The sequence below is a fragment of the Phacochoerus africanus genome, chromosome 7 (assembly GCF_016906955.1).
Source record: "Phacochoerus africanus isolate WHEZ1 chromosome 7, ROS_Pafr_v1, whole genome shotgun sequence".
Lineage (NCBI taxonomy): Eukaryota > Metazoa > Chordata > Mammalia > Artiodactyla > Suidae > Phacochoerus > Phacochoerus africanus.
This window is the reverse complement of record NC_062550.1, coordinates 47,889,155-47,908,244: the sequence shown is the minus strand read 5'-3', so window position 1 is coordinate 47,908,244 and position 19,090 is coordinate 47,889,155. Positions and strand designations below refer to the sequence as shown.

Here is a 19,090-nt window from a genome sequence, read left to right as displayed (position 1 = left end):
GGATTTTTTTTTTTTTGTCTTTTTGCCATTTCTTGGGCTGCTCCCGCGGCATATGGAGGTTCCCAGGATAGGGGTCTAATCGGAGCTGCAGCCGCCAGCCTACACCAGAGCCACAGCAATGCGGGATCCGAGCTGCGTCTGCATCCTACACCACAGCTCACGGCAACGTAGGAACCTTAACCCACTGAGCAAGACCAGGGATCGAACCCGAAACCTCATGGTTCCTAGTCGGATTCGTTAACCACTGAGCCATGACAGGAACTCCGACCTGTGGGTTTTTAAAACCAGATCCCGGTTTTTTTTTTGGGGGGGGGGTAAAACCAGGTCCCGGTGGGGGAGGGGTTTGGGGGTAAATGGGAATATCCTCAGGCAGGAAGCATCTTACCCCAAGGCAATAGTAGTTTTTAGTAAGCAAATATTTTCAAGTTCTTTGCTGTCTTTGATCATATTTGAAATTATTACATTTAATAACTTCTCCATATTCCAATATTTCTCCAAGTTTCCAATATTAAAACTTTTTTTTTCACACCTGTGGCATATGGAAGTTCCCAGGCTAGGGGTTGAATTGGAACTGCAGCTTCAGGCCTACACCACAGCCATAGCAACAGTGGATCTGAGCTGCAATGTCAGACCCTTAACCCACTGAGTGAGGCCAGGGATCAAACCAGCAGCCTCAGGACACTATGTCAGGTTCTTAACCCATGTCACAAGGGGAACTCCCCCAACATTAAAAATTTTAATAATGTTTTAAACTAATATTTTTTTCAAAGTGAGAATCACCCAACAGCTTACATTAATGTAAGTACAGTCTTAACCATATTTTAAGCCCTTGTGAATATTATCATTATCTCATTTACCATTACATGAAGTCAAACACATTACATCAAAAATTAGTCAACCACTGCAGGAAAAACTTTTCTAATTTGCAAGCATTAAATTCCAGATCCCATTTCTACAGAGTTGGTAGAAATAATAAAAGAAATCCTATAATTAAGGTAGCCATGGTCTGTTAAATCCAAGGTCTTTAAAATATATATTACCTTTCTGGAAAATTTTTAAATGTACAAAAGATTTTTAGACAAAAAAGTAAATTCCGTTTAGACCCACACACCCCTGGGGAGGGAAAAAGCATTAGAGTATAGAGTATCTTTCTTCAAATGAAGAGTTCATTTAGATCTTTAAAAAATTACCTTGAAGGCTGCTAAACAATGAAGGCTCAATAAGGCCATCACAATGGCCAGAAGGATGGTGGCTAAGTTCCGCGTGTCCCATATGGTCTCTACCAGAGGAATACTGCCCACCTGCCAGTCATAGCAGAGGGTAACAGGTGCAAGCAGAAGCCACATGTTGAAGGCCAAGAGGTAGGAATAGGTAAGGAATCTACAAAGAGAAGAATAATCACTGAAACACAACTCAAGATCCATTCACCACATTTCTATTAAATAGCATTTCTATATCATCAACCTTATATGAAAGAAAAGGGAAGATGGAAAGCCATTCATTTGTTTAGTCATTAAATTGACCATTCAAGAATATATCTAATAGGTTCTAGTCACTGTGGTAAATGTTGGCCTTTCAATGATGAACAAGCAAAGATAAAGTTTCTATGACTTATATTTTAAAATTATCACAGGGAGTTCCCACCATGACACAGTGGATTAAGAATTCGACTGCAGCAGCTCAGGTCCTGTGGAGGCGCAGGTTCAATCTCCCCAGTCTTGTGCAGTGGATTAAAGGATCTGGTAGTGCTGCAGCTATGGCGTGGCTCAGATTCAATCCCCAGCCCGAAAACTCCCTTAGGCCACAGCTGCCGCCATTTAAAAAAAAAATATATCATTCAGATAAACACATTACAACCTGAGATAAATGCTATAAAAGAAAAGTTTGATCAAAGTTTGTGACATGAAATGTTGCCCAGTTGGATGTGATTCCCTAGCTAAGGGACATTCGAACTGTCCCTTTTTCACAGCGCCCATAATGATAATCCTACAGTAAATATGAAAACATTAACCATTTTATAACTGATCCATATTGAACTATTTCCAGAAAAATCAAAATATCTGTGGGTCAGGAGATAAAGTCTCATTCACAAATGGGGAGGCTGGCCTTCAAGAGGAGAGAGGGACAGCTGTCATTCACTGATAACTGGAACAGCCATGTGGTGGACCTAGGGGCGGAAAACAATGATGGAGATGTTGCTTCTCTTTCCTGGCTGTGTCTAGGTACTAGGGTAACACATAAGGTATTCTAACTGACCCCTTCCTTTGGGTGTAGAGGAAACTGAATTTGTTTACATTTGTTCAGTCAACAAAAATTCATCAAGTAGTGTTCTAGACCCTGGAGAACTATAAGACTCTCAGAACAAAAGAAACTCTATCCAAACCTCTGTACAAGGAGATGGCCAAAACTCTAGGATGGCTTCTTGCAGCATAAAGTTACGTCCTTGCGAGGACCCCACCCCCTCCATTACAATGCCTGCCCAAGGAAGATCATCATTGCCAGGAGGATTTACTGTTTTTTCTAGCTAACCCCTGACCAAAGGCCCCTGGTCTCCCTTTCTTAGAGTACTTATCACAAAGGACTTAGAATTGGGTATACGGATCTCTTATCATTCAGAAGTCATTCTCGAGGACCTGGGAATGATTCCTATAAAATGGAATCATCAGGAAGGATGGGGGCTGTCTCCATCTGTGGGAGGACAGAATCCTAATTTTGGTTATGGCCAGCCAGCAGCCCCAGCCTAAGTGCACTTATACAATCCATCTTTTGTAAATTTTGTTTGTTTGTTTTTGTGCTCCCTTCAAAATACTCAATCACCTCTTTGCAAATCAGAACAGAGCTCAGCTCTGCCTCTACTGTCAGTAGAAACGGAATAAAGTGCATTCTCACTGCTCTAAGGTTCAGCTGTATTCATCTTTGACTCTATAAGGGACTAAACCAAGTAAGTAAAGAAATCCCTTGCCCTCAAGGAATGGAATATCCAGTAGTGAAAGTAAGATGTACAGGATTAAAAAGGCAGGAGATAGCACAGAATGTTAAGAGAAGACCTCCCTCATTGTCAGAGTCTTTTTGGAGGATGTCTTCTTGAATGGGTAAAAAATTGGATCAGTTAGCTTCCAAGGTCAAGAGTCGATTCACCTTGAAGTCATCTCAGTAAGTAGCCATTGGTCTAGAAGGAAACTGAGTTCCCCCTAAAACTGAGTTCCTCTGCCAAGTTTATGATTTACCTCTCTATTCAAAATTTAGCTCCCTTTCTTCTCCTGAACCTGTTCCCCTCAAGACTGATGATATCAAAGGAAAGTCTAGAGACTGAAACCATTCACAAGCCCCTATGACCCTGACTTTTGAAACAAAGGGCTTCTGCTTTAGTCTTCCAGGCCTCCCTTGAATCTCAAAAGGCTGGCTCAAGAGTTAATGATGAAGAAATGTGATGACATAGAAACAAAGAATAGCTGTTGGGCCAGGAACTGGTAACAATTTTAACTCTAAGTCTGCCCAACAGCGGAATTGCCAAACTCCCAGTTCCCCGAAAAATATAAAGGTCTGACACATATTCCTAAATTGTTTTTTCAGGAAGCCGACTCTGACCAGATGAAAACTGCTGCCTGCTAGCACAAGGACCCCGGACCAGTTGAAACCAGACGGTTAATGATGCTTGAAACTTTACCTTAATGACAACCAATCCAAGAATTGTGAGCCAGCTGATTGTGCATCCTGCAACCCTTCCCTCAAACTGTCTTTAAAATGCCTGCCCTGCACATATCCGGACAAAACTCTCCTTAAAAGAGACACATGCACCCGCATGTTCATTGCAGCACTATTCATAATAGCCAGGACATGGAAACAACCCAAATGTCCAGCAACAGATGATTGGATTCAGAAGATGTGGTATATATATATACACAATGGAATACTACTCAGCCATAAAAAAGAATGACATAATGCCATTTGCAGCAACATGGATGGAACTAGAGAATCTCATACTGAGTGAAATGAGCCAGAAAGACAAAGAAAAATACCATATGATATCACTTATAATGAACATCTCCTCAGAAAAGAAAAGCATGGACTTGGAGAAAAGACTTGTGGCTGCCTGATGGGAGAGGGAGGGAGTAGGAGGGATAGGGAGCTTGGGCTTATCAGACACAACTTAGACTTACAAGGAGATCCTGCTGAGTAGCATTGAGAACTTTGTCTAGATACTCCTTGCAACAGAACAAAGGGTGGGAAAAAAATGTAAATGTAATGTATACATGTAAGGATAACTTGATCCCCTTGCTGTACAGTGGGAAAATAAAATAAAATAAAATAAAATAAAATAAAATAGAATAAAATAAAATAAAATAAAATAAAATATAAAATAAAAAATAAAATGCCTGCCCTGAAAGACAGTGTCAGGGAGTTGCAGTCCTTTGAGCATGATCTGACCATTCTTCTTGCTTGGCGCCCTGCAATACACACTCTGTTTTCATTTAACAAAACCCCGTGTGGGTAGATTGGTTTTACTCCACGTGGGTGAGCAGATCCAAGTTTGGTTCTGTAACAAGAACACGTTTCCAGACCTTCCCAACTTATCTCCTTCTTTTTCCTCCTCTTCCTCCAAGGTCAGCAGTGTAAAATCATTAACAATGATCAGGGAAGGCTCAATGATAGAAATTATTTGCTGTCTTAATTCTCAAAATCCTACAGAGAATAGGGTGAAGGAGTGGGGATATTGCTTTCTTTTTTTCTTCTTCTCCTTCTTTTTTTTTTTTTTGCATTTTAGGGCCACACTCGCGGCATTTGGAAGTACCCAGGCTAGGGGTCGAATTGGAGCTGTAGCTGCCAGCCTACACCACAGCCACAGCAACATGTGCTCCTAGCCATGTCTGCAACCTACACCACAGCTCACAGCAACGCCAGATACACATGAACAAGGCCAGGGATGGAACCCAAATCCCCATGGATACTAGTTGGATTTGTTTCCACTGGCCACAATGGGAACTCCCCAGTGGGGATATTTCAATGGTGTTTCCAAACAATTTCCTCTCTGTGGTTATTTTAAATAAAATGTTAATGTACAGACAGTACAGTAGATACTAAAGACCTAATGAAGTCTAAGCTTTGCTATTTAACAAAAATAAAAACACCACCACCAAAAAAAAAAAAAATAATAATAACTTTTTTTCCTTTTAGGTTCGCGCCTGTGAACTGTCGCCTGAAAATGCCAATTCCATAGAAAGATGACTGGGTCAGTAAGGGCTTCTTCTTTTCACAGAACTTCTAAGCTGATGCTATTTCCTTCTTAGCTCAGTAAAGATTCTCGATGACTTGGCTTTAAAGGAGAATATCCAACCATCAAACTTAGCAGGAAAATCACACAGCTGTGTAACTCAGTCACATCCTGCTCTTAGAAATTACTTTAAAAAATAGTATCTCTCCTTCTTGACATGAGAGATCTAGGCAATGATTATAAATGGCTGCTGAAATTATCAGGTGAAAAGCTGCTGGGGTACTTTGTAATGGACAGATCAAGGTAAATCAGGTGTCTAGAATTTGCTAAGCAATTTTAACATCACAGAAAGAAAGACTAATAGCCAGACATCCTCCAGATGGATATCTATACCATCATCTATGAAGCAGTCTTATCCAATAAAAGAAAAAAAATTTTTTTTTGTCTTTTTATCTTTTAGGGCTATACCTGCAGCATATGGAGGTTCCCAGGCTAGGGGTAGAATTGGAGCTATAGCCACTGGCCTACACCACAGCCACAGCAACGCAGGATCTGAGCTGTGTCTGTGACCTATACCACAGCTCATGGCAATGCTGGATTCTCACCCCACTGAGCAAGGCCAGGGATCAAACCTGTATCCTCATGGATGCTAGTTGGGTTCATTAACCACTGAGCCATCATGGAAACTCCACAAAGAGAAAATTCAACTTGAATCTAAGCAAGCCTTTTATTACCAGTTTACATCAAATATAGGAAATACCAAGACATGTCAAATAGCACCACAGGGAGGCAATGTGCCAAAGCCAGGATGATACACAATCCACAGAACAAATGAAGGCAACAAATACATTGTAATGGGGGTGGGGGGAGAGGGCACCTACAAATTAAGAGACTTAAGAGACATATCAAACAAAGTTCAAATCTTGTTTAGCTATTAATTCAAACAACCTGCAATTAAAAATAACTGAAAGAGAAAAACCTGAATGATGATTGGACATATGAGAGTAGAGAATCATTAATTTCTTTCTTTTTTTGCTTCTTGTTTTTGTCTTTTTAGGGCCACACCTGCAGCATATGGAAGTTCCCAGGCTAGGGGTCGAATCAGAGCTGCAACTGCTGGTCTACACTACAGCCACAGCAACTCCAGATCCGAGCTGCATCTGTGACTTACACTGCAGCTCACAGCAACGCCAGATCCTAACCCACTGAGTGAGGCAAGGGATTGAACCCACATCCTCATGGATACTGGTTGGGTTCATTACCACTAAGCCATGACGGGAACTCCGAGAATCATTAATTTCTAAAGTGTGATAATGGTACTACGGTTCTATTCATTAAGGGTTCCTACCTTTTCGAAATACATACAAAAATAAACACATTTGAAAGGAGATGATGTCTGGGAAGAAATGATGATCAAAGATGATCAAAGAATGATCAAAATGATGAACTGGGAAGAAAAAGGGAAGAAGTGGGTAGGGGTATGAATGGAACAAGATTGGTCATGAACTGTATTGAAACTGGATAATGAGGATGTAGGGGTTCTTTGTCATATTTTCTCTACTTTTGTATTTAATATTTTTCATAATAAAAATTATTTTTAAGTAATGGTAAAGGCAACAGAATTGCAACAGGAAGTCTTTCTTGTCTTATGGTTGTCTTCTTGACCATGGAAGAGCTGCAAACACTAGGCAGAATCTTTGATTTTCATGCTCAGTTCACATTTTGACCTCGCTCTGCAAGCTGTTCTCAGTCTCTTATAATTTCTAGACTTGCAATACCACACTGACAAAGAGCAAATAGTAAGAATAATGTTTGTAAAACTTACAATGAATTTAGTTGATTACATACTTTCTCAAATGCTCAATTGTGAATTTTGACATAGATTATAATCAAAATAGGTTAAAAAAGAAAAGTAAACCATAGAGCTAAAAGAAACTTCATCCTGCAGGTGGGTCAAAACTATTAACTTACCCCAAGACTATTAACTTTTAACCCCCCCCTTTTTAGTGAGGTATAGTTGATTTATAATATATTAGATTCAGATGTACAACATAGTGATTCAAAAAATTTACAGATTATATTCCATTTAAAATTATTATAAAATATTGGCTATATTCCCTGTGTTGTACAATATATCCTTGAAGCTTATTTATTTTTACATAGCAGTTTCTACCTTTTAATCCCCTACCTCTAAATTGCCCCACCCTCTTCCCTCTCCATACTGGTAATCAGTTTGTTCTCTATATCTCTAAGTTTGTTTCTATTTTGTTATATTCATTTGTTTCTTTTCCTTTTTAGATTTCACATGTAAGTGCTAACACAGTAGTTGTCTTTGTCTGAGTTTATTTCACTACCCTCCAGGTACATCTAAGTTGTTGCAAATGGCAAAATTTTGTTGTTTTTTTTAATAGCCAAGTATATACTATGGCTTCTTTATCTATTCATCTGTTGATAGACACTTAGGTTGTTTCCATATCTTGGTTAAATAATACACTATGAATCACTGGGGTGATGCATCTTTTCAACTCAGTATTGTGTGTGTGTGTGTGTGTGAGAGAGAGAGAGAGGGAGAGAGAGAGAGATACATATAGCCAAGAGTAGAATTGCCCTTTTTAACACACATATATTGTCTCTAGAAACTCAGAGACATCTACCTACAATTTATGCTTATGAATTGAGATCAATGTTGCAAATAAACATTTTACATACTATTTGAAATACTGAAACAGCATTGGGAACTTCTTGCAAATTTAAGCACATGGAATCACACCAAAAGCTAATTACATTTTAGGGGGCTAGTCGAGCTAGCTGTAATCAGCATCTGATGTTTTTCTCTTTAACTCCCTGATGATGAATTATATTTCAAACTAACCAAATAGTTTATTTCTGTTAAAATTTAAGAAATAAAACAATCCATTGAATATCTCTGTCCTGCTGGGTTTTCTTTTTTAAGGCAGGAGCAAAGATAAAATGACTTATTAGGAAAGCCACTAGAATACCTTGCCAACGAAATGGAATATCCAGCACAGAAGAAAGTTAGCAGTTCAGCTTAAACAATTTAGTCATGCATTTTCCTTGATAAGCCGGGAAAGAATGAAGGGGTTTCAGGACAAAACACATGAAAGGGAAGATGAGGCCAGTGGGGAACTGGCAGCAAATGGCACCTAATGAAACTGTGGAGTTCTTTAAATCTAAATCTTCATTTTTATCAAGAAAAAAAGGACTTTAAGTATATAAATATACATAGAGTCTGTTTTTTTGTCTTTGAAAAAACCTTTTTGACTAAGAAAAAACACAAACCCAACATAGTTCCCTGTCCTAGAAAGATGCCTATGATAGGTACCTATGAAAAAATCATGCACTGCAGGCAGAAATGTACAGCACTGGCTTGTTTCCTATAAAAATGTTTCTGCTCCAAGGATCCTTCTTTTTCTTTCACCTGCAGAATCTTCCATCATTTCATAAATACAAGACACTGTGTGCACTGCACACTGCATCTTCTTGGAAAGCGCACTGGCTAACACTGTCAATACAGCAGCAGTATAAAGAAACCACATCACCGCAGAGTGGAGCACCCCACCCTGCCTAACTCTACCTCTGTCAACTGGGTGTTGAGGACCAGTCCTGCTCCCTCCTAGGCTGTCCCCTATTTTTAGCCTCAGAACTACTGTGTTCCATGGATGCTTTGAAAGGGTCTCCACATTCTCAGTGTGCCCCAGCCATAATGACAGGCCTTTGCAGGCATAACCTACTTATCGTCATCATTAGTAGCTCCTGCTTTTAAGCTTCTCTAGGACTAGCCAAATATAGCTAACTCCTGAACTAAGTTCTCACTGGACATGAGATCAATAAATAAATAAATAAAATGACATTAATAAAATTAAAAAAATAAAAACACAAAATAATAAAATAAAATGAATTCCATAAATGTTGAATAAGTATTCTGTGCACTTTTATAGGTGCTGAAGAGTGATAAGAGCTAGCCTACATCCTCTAGAATGTAGAGTGTACATTTTCACACAGCATTGCTGGAAGAAGACACTCACGCATTATGTGGTTGGGTAATAATGAAATATAAACTTCAAATTTCAGTGAAGGTTTAAGATAGAACAGAGTTATAAAAAAAGGAAAATTAAGAAATGCTCTCCTTAGAGTTCCCGTTGTGGCTCAAGTGGGTTAAGAACCCAACATAGTGTCTGTGAGGATGTGGAGTTGATCTCTGGCCTCTCTCAGTAGGTTAAGGATGCATCCTTGCTACAAAGTTTGGTGCAATTCGCAGATGCAGCTCAGGTCTGGTATTATTGTGGCTGTGGTGTAGGCCTGCAGCTGTGGCTCTACCCCTAGCGCAGGAACTTCCATGTGCCACAGGTGCAGCTGTAAAAAAAAGGGGGGGGGGAGCCTTCCTAGAATCTATGCAGAATTTATTTATTTAAAATTTTTATTTTTTTGTCTTTTGTCTTTTGAGGGCTGCACCCACGGCACATGGAGGTTCCCAGACTAGGCGTCTATAATCAGAGCTGATGCCACCAGCCTATGTCAGAGCCACAGCAACACCAGATCCAAGGCATGTCTGCAACCTACACCACAGCTCACGGCAACACTGGATCCTTAACCCACTGAGCGAAGCCAGGGATCGAACTGCAACCTCATGATTCCTAGTTGGATTCACTTCCGCTGCACCACGATGGGAACTCCTATGCATAATTTAAATAGATGGAAGACGGCTGATAGAGAATCCAGGCAAGAAACCCTGATAAAAATGGCTTCAACTTGTAAATGAACATGACACTTTCTGAGAGCAGTTAAGAATATGGGTAAATTAAAGTACAAGATTTAAAATGTGGAATGTAAAAAGTACTTAAAATGACTCCCGCTGAAGTGTCTAAAATGAAAAATATCAGGTCAAGTGTTGATAAGGATGTGGAGAAGCCAGAACTTTGAAACTCTGCTGTGAATTAATAAAACCATGGTGGAGAAATGCAGGCCGTTTCATGAAAGCAGAATACGTACTTAGCAATTCTACCCCTAAGTTCACACCCACCAGGGCAGCACATATATGTTAATCAAAAAGATTTGCAAGATTTTTCAAGGTAGCATTACTCTTTAAAAGAAAGTACTGATGTATAGTTGATTTATACTGTTTTAGGTGTACAGCAAAGTGATTCATTTATATATATGTACATATTCTTTTTCATATTCTTTTCCATTTTGGTGTATGGATATTGAATGTAGGTCCCTGTGCCATACAATATGTCCTTGCTGTTCATCTATTTTATATATAGCAGTGTGTATCTGTTAATCTCACACTACTAATTTGCTCCCCTCTCTTCCCCTTTGGTAACCATAAGTTTGTTTTCTATGTCTGTGAGTCTATTTCTGCTTTGTAAAAAAGTTTGTTTTCTATCATTTTTTTTTTGATTCCACATATAAGTGATATCATATGATATTTGTCCTCTGTCTACTTTACTTCACTTAGTGTGATACTCTCTAGGTCCACACATGTTACTGCAAGTGGCATTATTCCATTCTTTTTCGTGGCTGAGTAATATTCCATCACACACATGTGCGTGCACGCGCACACACACACACACACACACACACACCCACCATGTCTTCTTTCTTTAGCCATTCATCTGTTGATGGACATTTAGGTTGTTTACATGTCTTGGGCAGCACTATTTTTTTTTTTAATGGCCAAACCTGAGGCATATGAAAATTCCTGGGCTAGGAGTCCAATCGAAGCTTCAGCTGCCAGCCTACGCCACAGCCACAGCAACACCAGATCTGAGCTGCATCTGTGACCTACAGCAAAGCCTGTGGCAATGCTAGATCCTTAACCCACCAGCGAGGCCAGGGATCAAACCCACATCCTCACAGACACTATGTTGGGTTCTTAACCCGCTGAGCCACAATGGGAACTCCAGCAGCACTATTCTTAACAGCCCCAATCTGGAAGCAACGCAGACGTCCATCTATAATTAAATGGATACCTATATTTTTATATATTTATTAACTGGAAATCAATTCAGCAATGAGGATGAATGAAACGACCTGGATAAATGTCACAATGTTAATTTGGAACAAAAAAGATGCAAAAGAAAAGGAAATCAAGGGAGTTCCCATTGTGGCACAGTGGAAACCAATCCGACCAATATCCATGAAGACAGGGGTTCGATCCCTGGCCTCGATCAGTGGGTTAAGGATCTGGCATTGCTGTGAGCTGTGGTGTAGGTTACAGATGAGGCTCAGATCTGGCACTGCTGTGGTTGTGATATAGGCCAGCAGCTGCAGCTCCAATTCGACCCCTACCCTGGGTACTTTCCATATGCCATGGTTCAGCCCTAAAAAGAAATAAAAATTAAGGAAATCAAAGAAAATCATCTGTAAACAAGGAAGGGGTGACTAGAAGAAGACCTGAAGGCCCACCAGGACAGAAAGCCACAAGGCAATCCCAGCCGAGGAGCAGGCAAAGAAGGCATAGAAGGATCTACAGCCCTCATCCCCTAGCTCCTTGGTGCCAACAGAAGAGAAGGTGCCAGACAAGTGCAGCAGCCCACCCTTGGGGGTGTTCTGGGGCAAAGACCCCTCAGTAGCACTGAATACTTGATGCTTTAGTAACTGGGAATGAACAGAGATGACAAGACATCTCCCACCACTTATGAAACAGGAAAAGGGATCCAAAGGGCTTCCCAGCCAGTTTCTCATTGTGTCGTGTTTTTAAAGTTCTTCTGGACCAAGGGTCTAATCAAACCAGAAGAATTTTTAAAAATTCCCATAAGAATCTGAAGACAGGAAACTAAGAGGATACCCAGGCTTCATGGGAAGCAGAACCAAGCATCTACAAGATGGGCAAGCCTTCTCTCTGAGCCACAGGCCTTGTTCACAGCTGCCCTGCTTCTCCTACTATTCTTTGCTCTGTCTGCCCCCTCTGCTCATGGGTTTCCCTTTCATGCTTCTCATCCCTGAGACTAGGGCACGGTGATCAGAGCTGCCCAGCCCTCCTTTCCTCTTGCCTTCATACACCTGTCACTTCAGTCTTCACGGACAGTTGTCCCACTCTTAGATTTCAAATTCCTGAGAGTGGCCCCCCATTTGCTCACCTCGTCTTTTGGAATCAACTCTCACAGCGTGGCCAAACTCCAACTCCTAATCCTTCAGGTCCCAATACTGATGTCCCTTCCTCTGACAAGCCCTGTCACCTCCCCCTCCCTGGGTTTGGGGCTAACACACTGCCCTGTAACTGTCACGTAACATGCCGGCCTTCCTAATAAAAGAGAATCTCCTTCTGGGTCAGGGCTGAATCTTGTTGATAGTGATTTCCTCAGCAACCAGTTCTTGAAAGAGATGGGCTTTAAGAAATTAACCTGGGAATTTGGGAGATGCAAACTATTGCATTTTGAATGGATAAGCAATGAGGTCCTACTGTACAGCACGAGGAACTATATCCAATCTCTTGGGTTAGAACATGATGGAAGATAAAATAAGACAAAGAATGTATACATGTCTATGCCTGGTCACTTTGCTGTACAGCAGAAATTGGCATAACACTGTAAATCAACTACCCCATAATAAGAACTTTAACACTGTAAATCAACTACCCCATAATAGAACTTTAACACTGTAAATCAACTACCCCATAATAGAACTTTAACACTGTAAATCAACTACCCCATAATAAGAACTTTAAAAGAGAAATTAACCTGATTTAAAATAATGCCTAAAAATATGCAAATATTTGAATTTGATATCTCTATTTTAGGCTGAAGCAGCCATATATTTTGCTAGTCCCATAAAAGATAGGTGCTGGGTTTCCAGTTGTCTAGGCTTGGAGGTGAAGGACACAGAACTGAAGGCCCTGCCCTTGTGTAACCCCCTCAGCACCTCATGAAAAGCTGGCTCCTAGGACATCATCCAGCAAAGAGGGGTGTCTGAGTACAGGCACTTACTCCCCTCATTTGTCACACAGCATCATTAGGAAGCTCTGCTAGGCTTACTTTTTTAATTTTGCATTTAAATTGCAATGCATACAGCTGAAATGAGAACTCTTGTTACCATGGATAAACTGTAAGGTAAATCTGAAATATCATTAAGTCTCTTTGATCTTTTCAATGCACCAGTGACATAGCTATCTTATTAACAGACTGTTTTCTCCAAGCAGAAAATACAGGATTTCAACATGAAAAGAATGTCAGCGACAAATTTCTTACCCATTTATCCATAAAAAAGGAAATAATGCCTTCTGTGAAATATACACTGGGTTCATTTCTTACCTAGATTGTGTCTAAGCCTATAAGGTATTTAACATCTTTACTTCAAACCAATACTTTCTTCTCATATAGCACACGTGTCATTTCCATTGAACAAATAGACTGACTGCTCACTATGCATGAGGTGTGGGGTTACAGGTGCCACACAGAATCCTGGTGGCCTAGTAATGAACCACATCCATGTACTTCAACATGTACAGCACTTTCTATCTTACAAAGTCTTTGCATATAAAGATGATCTGACCCCAACTCAGTCTCTATGAAGTGGGTGTTAGCCTCATTCTTGCAGCAAGGGAAAGAGCCTTAAGGAGGCAGACTTGTTCAATGTCCTTCAGGAGGACCGAAGGAAACCTTGCACACAGGACAGGGTTTTTTTGGCTGCATGTATAATTCTCCACGGCATCATACAGCCTTCAATGAAAATTGAAATGCAGTTGATTTACAATGTTCCATTTGTTAGCACTCCTTTATTAATGTAGAGAAGTGAAAGGAAATACGATGGGTCAAATATTGGTATCTCATGGAGAAACCCCTGCTTGAGATTCTGACTTAATCCTTAAACAGTGCAATCTGGATAAACTTGAGCTTTTGTTAAAACAAACAAACAAACAAACAAACAGGAGTTCCCGTTGTGGCGCAGTGGTTAACGAATCCGACTAGGAACCATGAGGTTGTGGGTTTGATCCTGGCCTTGCTCAGTGGGTTAAGGATCCGGTGTTGCCATGAGCTGTGGTGTAGGCTGCAGATGCAGCTCGGATCCTGCATGGCTATGGCTCTGGTGAAGGCCGGCAACTACAGCTCCAATTAGACCCCTAGCCTGGGAACCTCCATATGCTGCAAGAAGCAGCCCTAGAAAAGGCAAAAAGACAAACAAAAAAACAAGCTTCTAGTTGAAGCAGAGCTGACAAGCTTAAAGCCAGTATGAAACCTCCTCTATAGCACAATAAACAGATGACTGCACTGATGGAAATGTTTATTAGAGCATCACACAGCAAGAAAGAGAAGGCTCAAATAAAAAACTTGGATTTGGCATTTTATTCATTGTGAAAAGCAATTTTTGCCTTTATGGTCCATTGTTAGCAAAAAATAAAAGAACTGTCTCTCTAATTTTCATCACCGTCTCACAGATTTAATATTGTAATGGAAACATAATAAGTACATTTAAAGGATTATATATTTTCTTCAGGCAGTAAGGCATCCATAAGTGAACCAGACCCACATTTTCCAATTCTGCTCCCTAATTCACAGGCAGGATTTGCTATCTTCACGGTCTCCGTCTTCTGATTTCTTCCTCTTTCCTCTTCCTGTATTTCTTCCCTTCCTTTTCTAGGGAGAATTACTACGATCGAGTGTCAAATGACCTTGACAATCTTTTTGATCCCTAAGCTATTTTTCTAAGAACATAATACAACATATATGATGGGGTCAACACCCACCCTGTAGAGAGTTCCTCAGCTACAGAGGACACAGTTCACACCTGAAGGTTTCAAAAAGGGTAATGCTGCCCATTTTCCTCCCCAAAACAATCAGGTTGCTAGTCAAAGACAGAGTATTGCACCCAACCTTGGGGCCTCTTCAATCAGAATTTCTGCAACCTGAACCAGAAAATCTTATTTCTACCATGCTTCTCTGGGTAACTCTGATATTCACTCTAGTTGGGTGACTGCTGCTTTAAAAGTCAGGATAATTTCAGTTTCATGTATGGAGGCCCTCCTAACACAGAACAGAGCAGTGATTTGGGCCCAGCTATCTTTAAGCACAGTGTTTTTGTTTGTTTTTCAGAGTAAGTTAATTTTTCATTCAATGCCCTCAGAGTTTATTTTGACTCAGCTCCTGTGTAAAGGGCTTTAAGGGCTATAAACATTAGTTAAGACACAGTGCCCTAAGCTGTAACTATTAATACCTAAGGTTTTGGACCTCTTTGAAACAATCAACTGAAAATGGGAAGACAGAAAAAGAAGCTTCTTTACAAGGAGGACTGGGTCACTTTGTTGTAGAACAGAAATTGAAGAAACATTATAAATCAACTATATTTTAATTTTAAAAAAGGAGGATGCTGAGTTCTAGCTTCATCTTATTATTTCATATCTTGATGCCTTCCTATAAAGTAAGCTTTTGCCTGTATAACTGAACAGCTGAAACAGATCTACCCACTTAAGCAAATAATATTCTACCTGCTTATCCAGGATCACACCTCATGAAAAAACATGATGCTGATAGGGGGCCTTATGTTCACTGAAAATCCTATTCTATCTCTTTCTTGAATTTGAAAGACAACCATATTCAATATTAGAAAGGCAATACTTCTACCATCAAGTACATACTGCCTTATGTTCTGCCCCCTTCAAATCTGGTTAAGACAGAAAACCAATTACTAGGCAGCAGGCAGGGGCCTTAGTGGAAACATAATGTTATCTCTCCTGCAGGCTCCAGTGCTTTGTGGAAGCCATACTTAACTCAGGCATTTTTTATGTTTAATTCAAGATTTACAAGTTTGAATATCAAGACTGAATTTTTCTTTTTTCTTTTTGGCTGTGCTCATGGCATATGGAAGCTCCCAGGCCAGGGACTGAACCTACACCACAGCAGCAACCCTAGCCACAGCAGTGACAATGCTGGATCCTTAACTTTCTGTACCACCAAGGAACTCCCAAAGTATCATATTTCTAAAGAGATACATAAAAACAGATAAATAATTCCTGGGGTAGATGACAATTCTATGACAGAACAAGCTGCACAGAAACCTATCCCAACACCTCTCAAATGCAAGTTCTACCAAAACCCCAGAAACAAAATCTTTACACACTGGACTCCAGCAGTAATATTTTAACATGAGTGACAAATGTGTTTGAGACACATGCAGATTTGGCAAGCTGGCTAGAGTAAAATCATAAAGCCCAGGATGGCTTCAGTGAGGGCATAACTTGGGGTGGTAATTTAGGATTTTGTTTTTCAGATGGAACTAAGTCATCACAATGAAAATCCTCCAACCACTCAGAATCAGCTTGAGTTAGACACAAGTGCGCAGTTTAGAAGAAACCACCCAAACCTGAGGCAGAGAAAAGCTGCAGAGTACACTGTGCTGCTCCCCTGTCCAACAACTCCTCACCAGCCCACCAGTCCTTCCTTCTCCTAGAGCCGAGCCAAGAACTCTAGTGCTTATTCTAGGCTGGCGCTATCCAACAGAAATATAACAGAAGCATGCATAATTTCAGTTTTTTTAATTAGCTACATTAAAAAGAAGAAAATGAAACATGGTGATTTAATTTAATATATTTTGTTTCAATGAATATACTCAAATATATTTCAACCTATATGTGATTAATAGGATAATCAATATACAATGATCAATGAGATAGCTTGCATTCTTCTATTCTTATAGAATTTTGTCTTGAAAATCCTGTGTGTACTTTCTTTATAACTTACAAGTGCATCTCAATCCAGATTAGCCAGTAGCCTTATGTGGCTTGTGGCTCCTATAGAGGACAGCAAAGATCTAGATAATTACTCTGGTCCTTAGCCCCACTCTCTGTCTCTCCCCACACTCACTTGTTTGTGGTTTTGACTTTGAGTTGGGATTCCTACTCCAAAGCCACCTGCAATCCTTAGCTCTAGCCCCTTTCCACTCTCAAATCCATTTTTAAATTTTTCCAATTTCAAATTTCCTGAACGGCTAACCTGTTTCATTTTGTTTTGGGTTTTTTCTCTTTCTTCTAGTAGAGAGTTTTTGTCTCCAGTCATTCCCTTTTACCTCTGATGAAAACTTCTAGCACAGTTCCTGTTGTGGCTCAGCAGAAATGTACCTGACTAGTATCCATGAGGATACAGGTGTGAGCCCTAGCCTTGCACAATAGGTTAAAGGATCTGGCATTGCTGTGAGCTATGGTGTAGGTCACAGATGCAGCTCAGACCCTGCGTTGCTCTGACTGTGGCATAGGCCAACAGGTGCAGCTCCAATTAGACCACTAGCCTGGGAACTTCCATATGCCACAGGTGCGGCCCTAAAAAGACAAACAAAAAAATCCCCTTCTCATTTTTGTTTCTATAGAAATTCCATGTGGGATGGAAGGATTTGGAAATAGGGCAAAATTTTCTTAAACTTGCTTGTCAAAAGTTGTGCAATCAAAATACAGTATTTCCTTTATTCTTCAACGTCTACTGACACTTTTCTTCTCAAGTCAAAGCAGAAACATGTACACTTTAATGTCATGCCATTCAGCTGATCCACACAATCTCTTTTTTTTTTTTTTAATCTTTTCTAGGGCTGCACCCACAGCATATGGAGGTTCCTAGGTCAAGGATCGAATCAGAGCTGTTGCTGTGGGCCTACGTCAGAGCCACAGCAACGCAGGATCTGAGCCGCATCTGTGACCCACACCACAGCTCACGGCAATGCCAGATCCTTAACCCACTGAGCAAGGCCAGGGATCGAACAGCAACCTCATGGTTCCTAGTCAGATTTGTTAACCACTGCGCCACGATGGGAATCTCCTCCACATAATCTCAATTACAGATTGGAAAAATTATTGAACAGTCACATAGAATTACTGACAGTTAATACAATCTGAGTGTTTGGGGTAAATGGAAGGTCAAAGAGGTTAAGAGCTTGATGCCAGTGTATTCTGAATAATAATGCCCCCCCCATTCTATATGGATCTACCCTTGTTGATTGGACATGCTTAATGGTCAAGAATAAGAAACCAAATTCTAAATGTCCTTCAAACTGCTGTTAACATTAACTGCATGAAAGGACAATTTAAAAAATATTAAAAACATAATCCTTGTATAAATACACACTGAAGACTAACAGTTTGTGTAACTTATTAATAAGGAAATCAGATACTTGACAAAGCCAGCTTAAAAGAGTAATCTGAGTTGGGCAAAATCTTCTTAGATGTAATACCAAAAGCATAAGCAATAACAATGAAAAACAAGTATATTGGATTTCATTGAAATTGAAAACTTTTGTGCCTCAAAGGATACCACCAAGAAGATGAAACAACAATCTTCAGAAAGGTTAAAAAAAAGTTTATAAATCATATATCTAGAATATATAAATATCATATTAGAATACATAAAGAATGACTACAACTTAATAATAAAAAGATAACCCAATTAAAAACTGGACAATGGCTCTGAAGAGACATTTCTCCAAAGATGATGTAGAAATGTCTAATACGCACATGAAAAGGTGTTCAACATCATTAGTCCTTGGGAAATGCCAATCAGCACCACAGTGAGGAGTTCCTGTCATGGTGCAACGGAAACAGATCTGACTAGGAACCATGCGGTTGTGGGTATGATTCCCAGCCTTGCTCAGTGGGTTAAAGATCTGCATTGCTGTGAGCTGTGGTGGAGGTCGCAGATGCAGCTAGGATCTGGTGTTGCTGTGGCTGTGGTATAGGCTGGCAGCTGTAGCTCCAATTAGACCCCTAGCCTGGGAAGCTTCGTATGCCGTGGGTATGGCCCTAAAAGGCAAAGCAAACAAACAAACAAAAACACAGTGAGATGCTATTGCACACCACTTGTATGGCTACAATTGAAACAACAACACAACAGAAAGATCATCAAAAAGACAAGTGCTGATGAGGATGTGGAGAAAATGGAATTG

General features: G+C 40.1%; 1 protein-coding gene across 1 annotated transcript in view; it reads right to left on the bottom strand.

Moving 5' to 3' along the window:
• TMTC1 (transmembrane O-mannosyltransferase targeting cadherins 1) overlaps nucleotides 1-19,090 on the bottom strand; it is a 302,591-nt gene that overhangs the window by 139,408 nt on the left and 144,093 nt on the right. Inside the window, exon 8 of the mRNA XM_047787300.1 lies at nucleotides 1,191-1,380. Within this exon, the coding sequence (XP_047643256.1) occupies nucleotides 1,191-1,380 (190 nt within the window). The remainder of the gene's footprint in view (nucleotides 1-1,190; nucleotides 1,381-19,090) is intronic.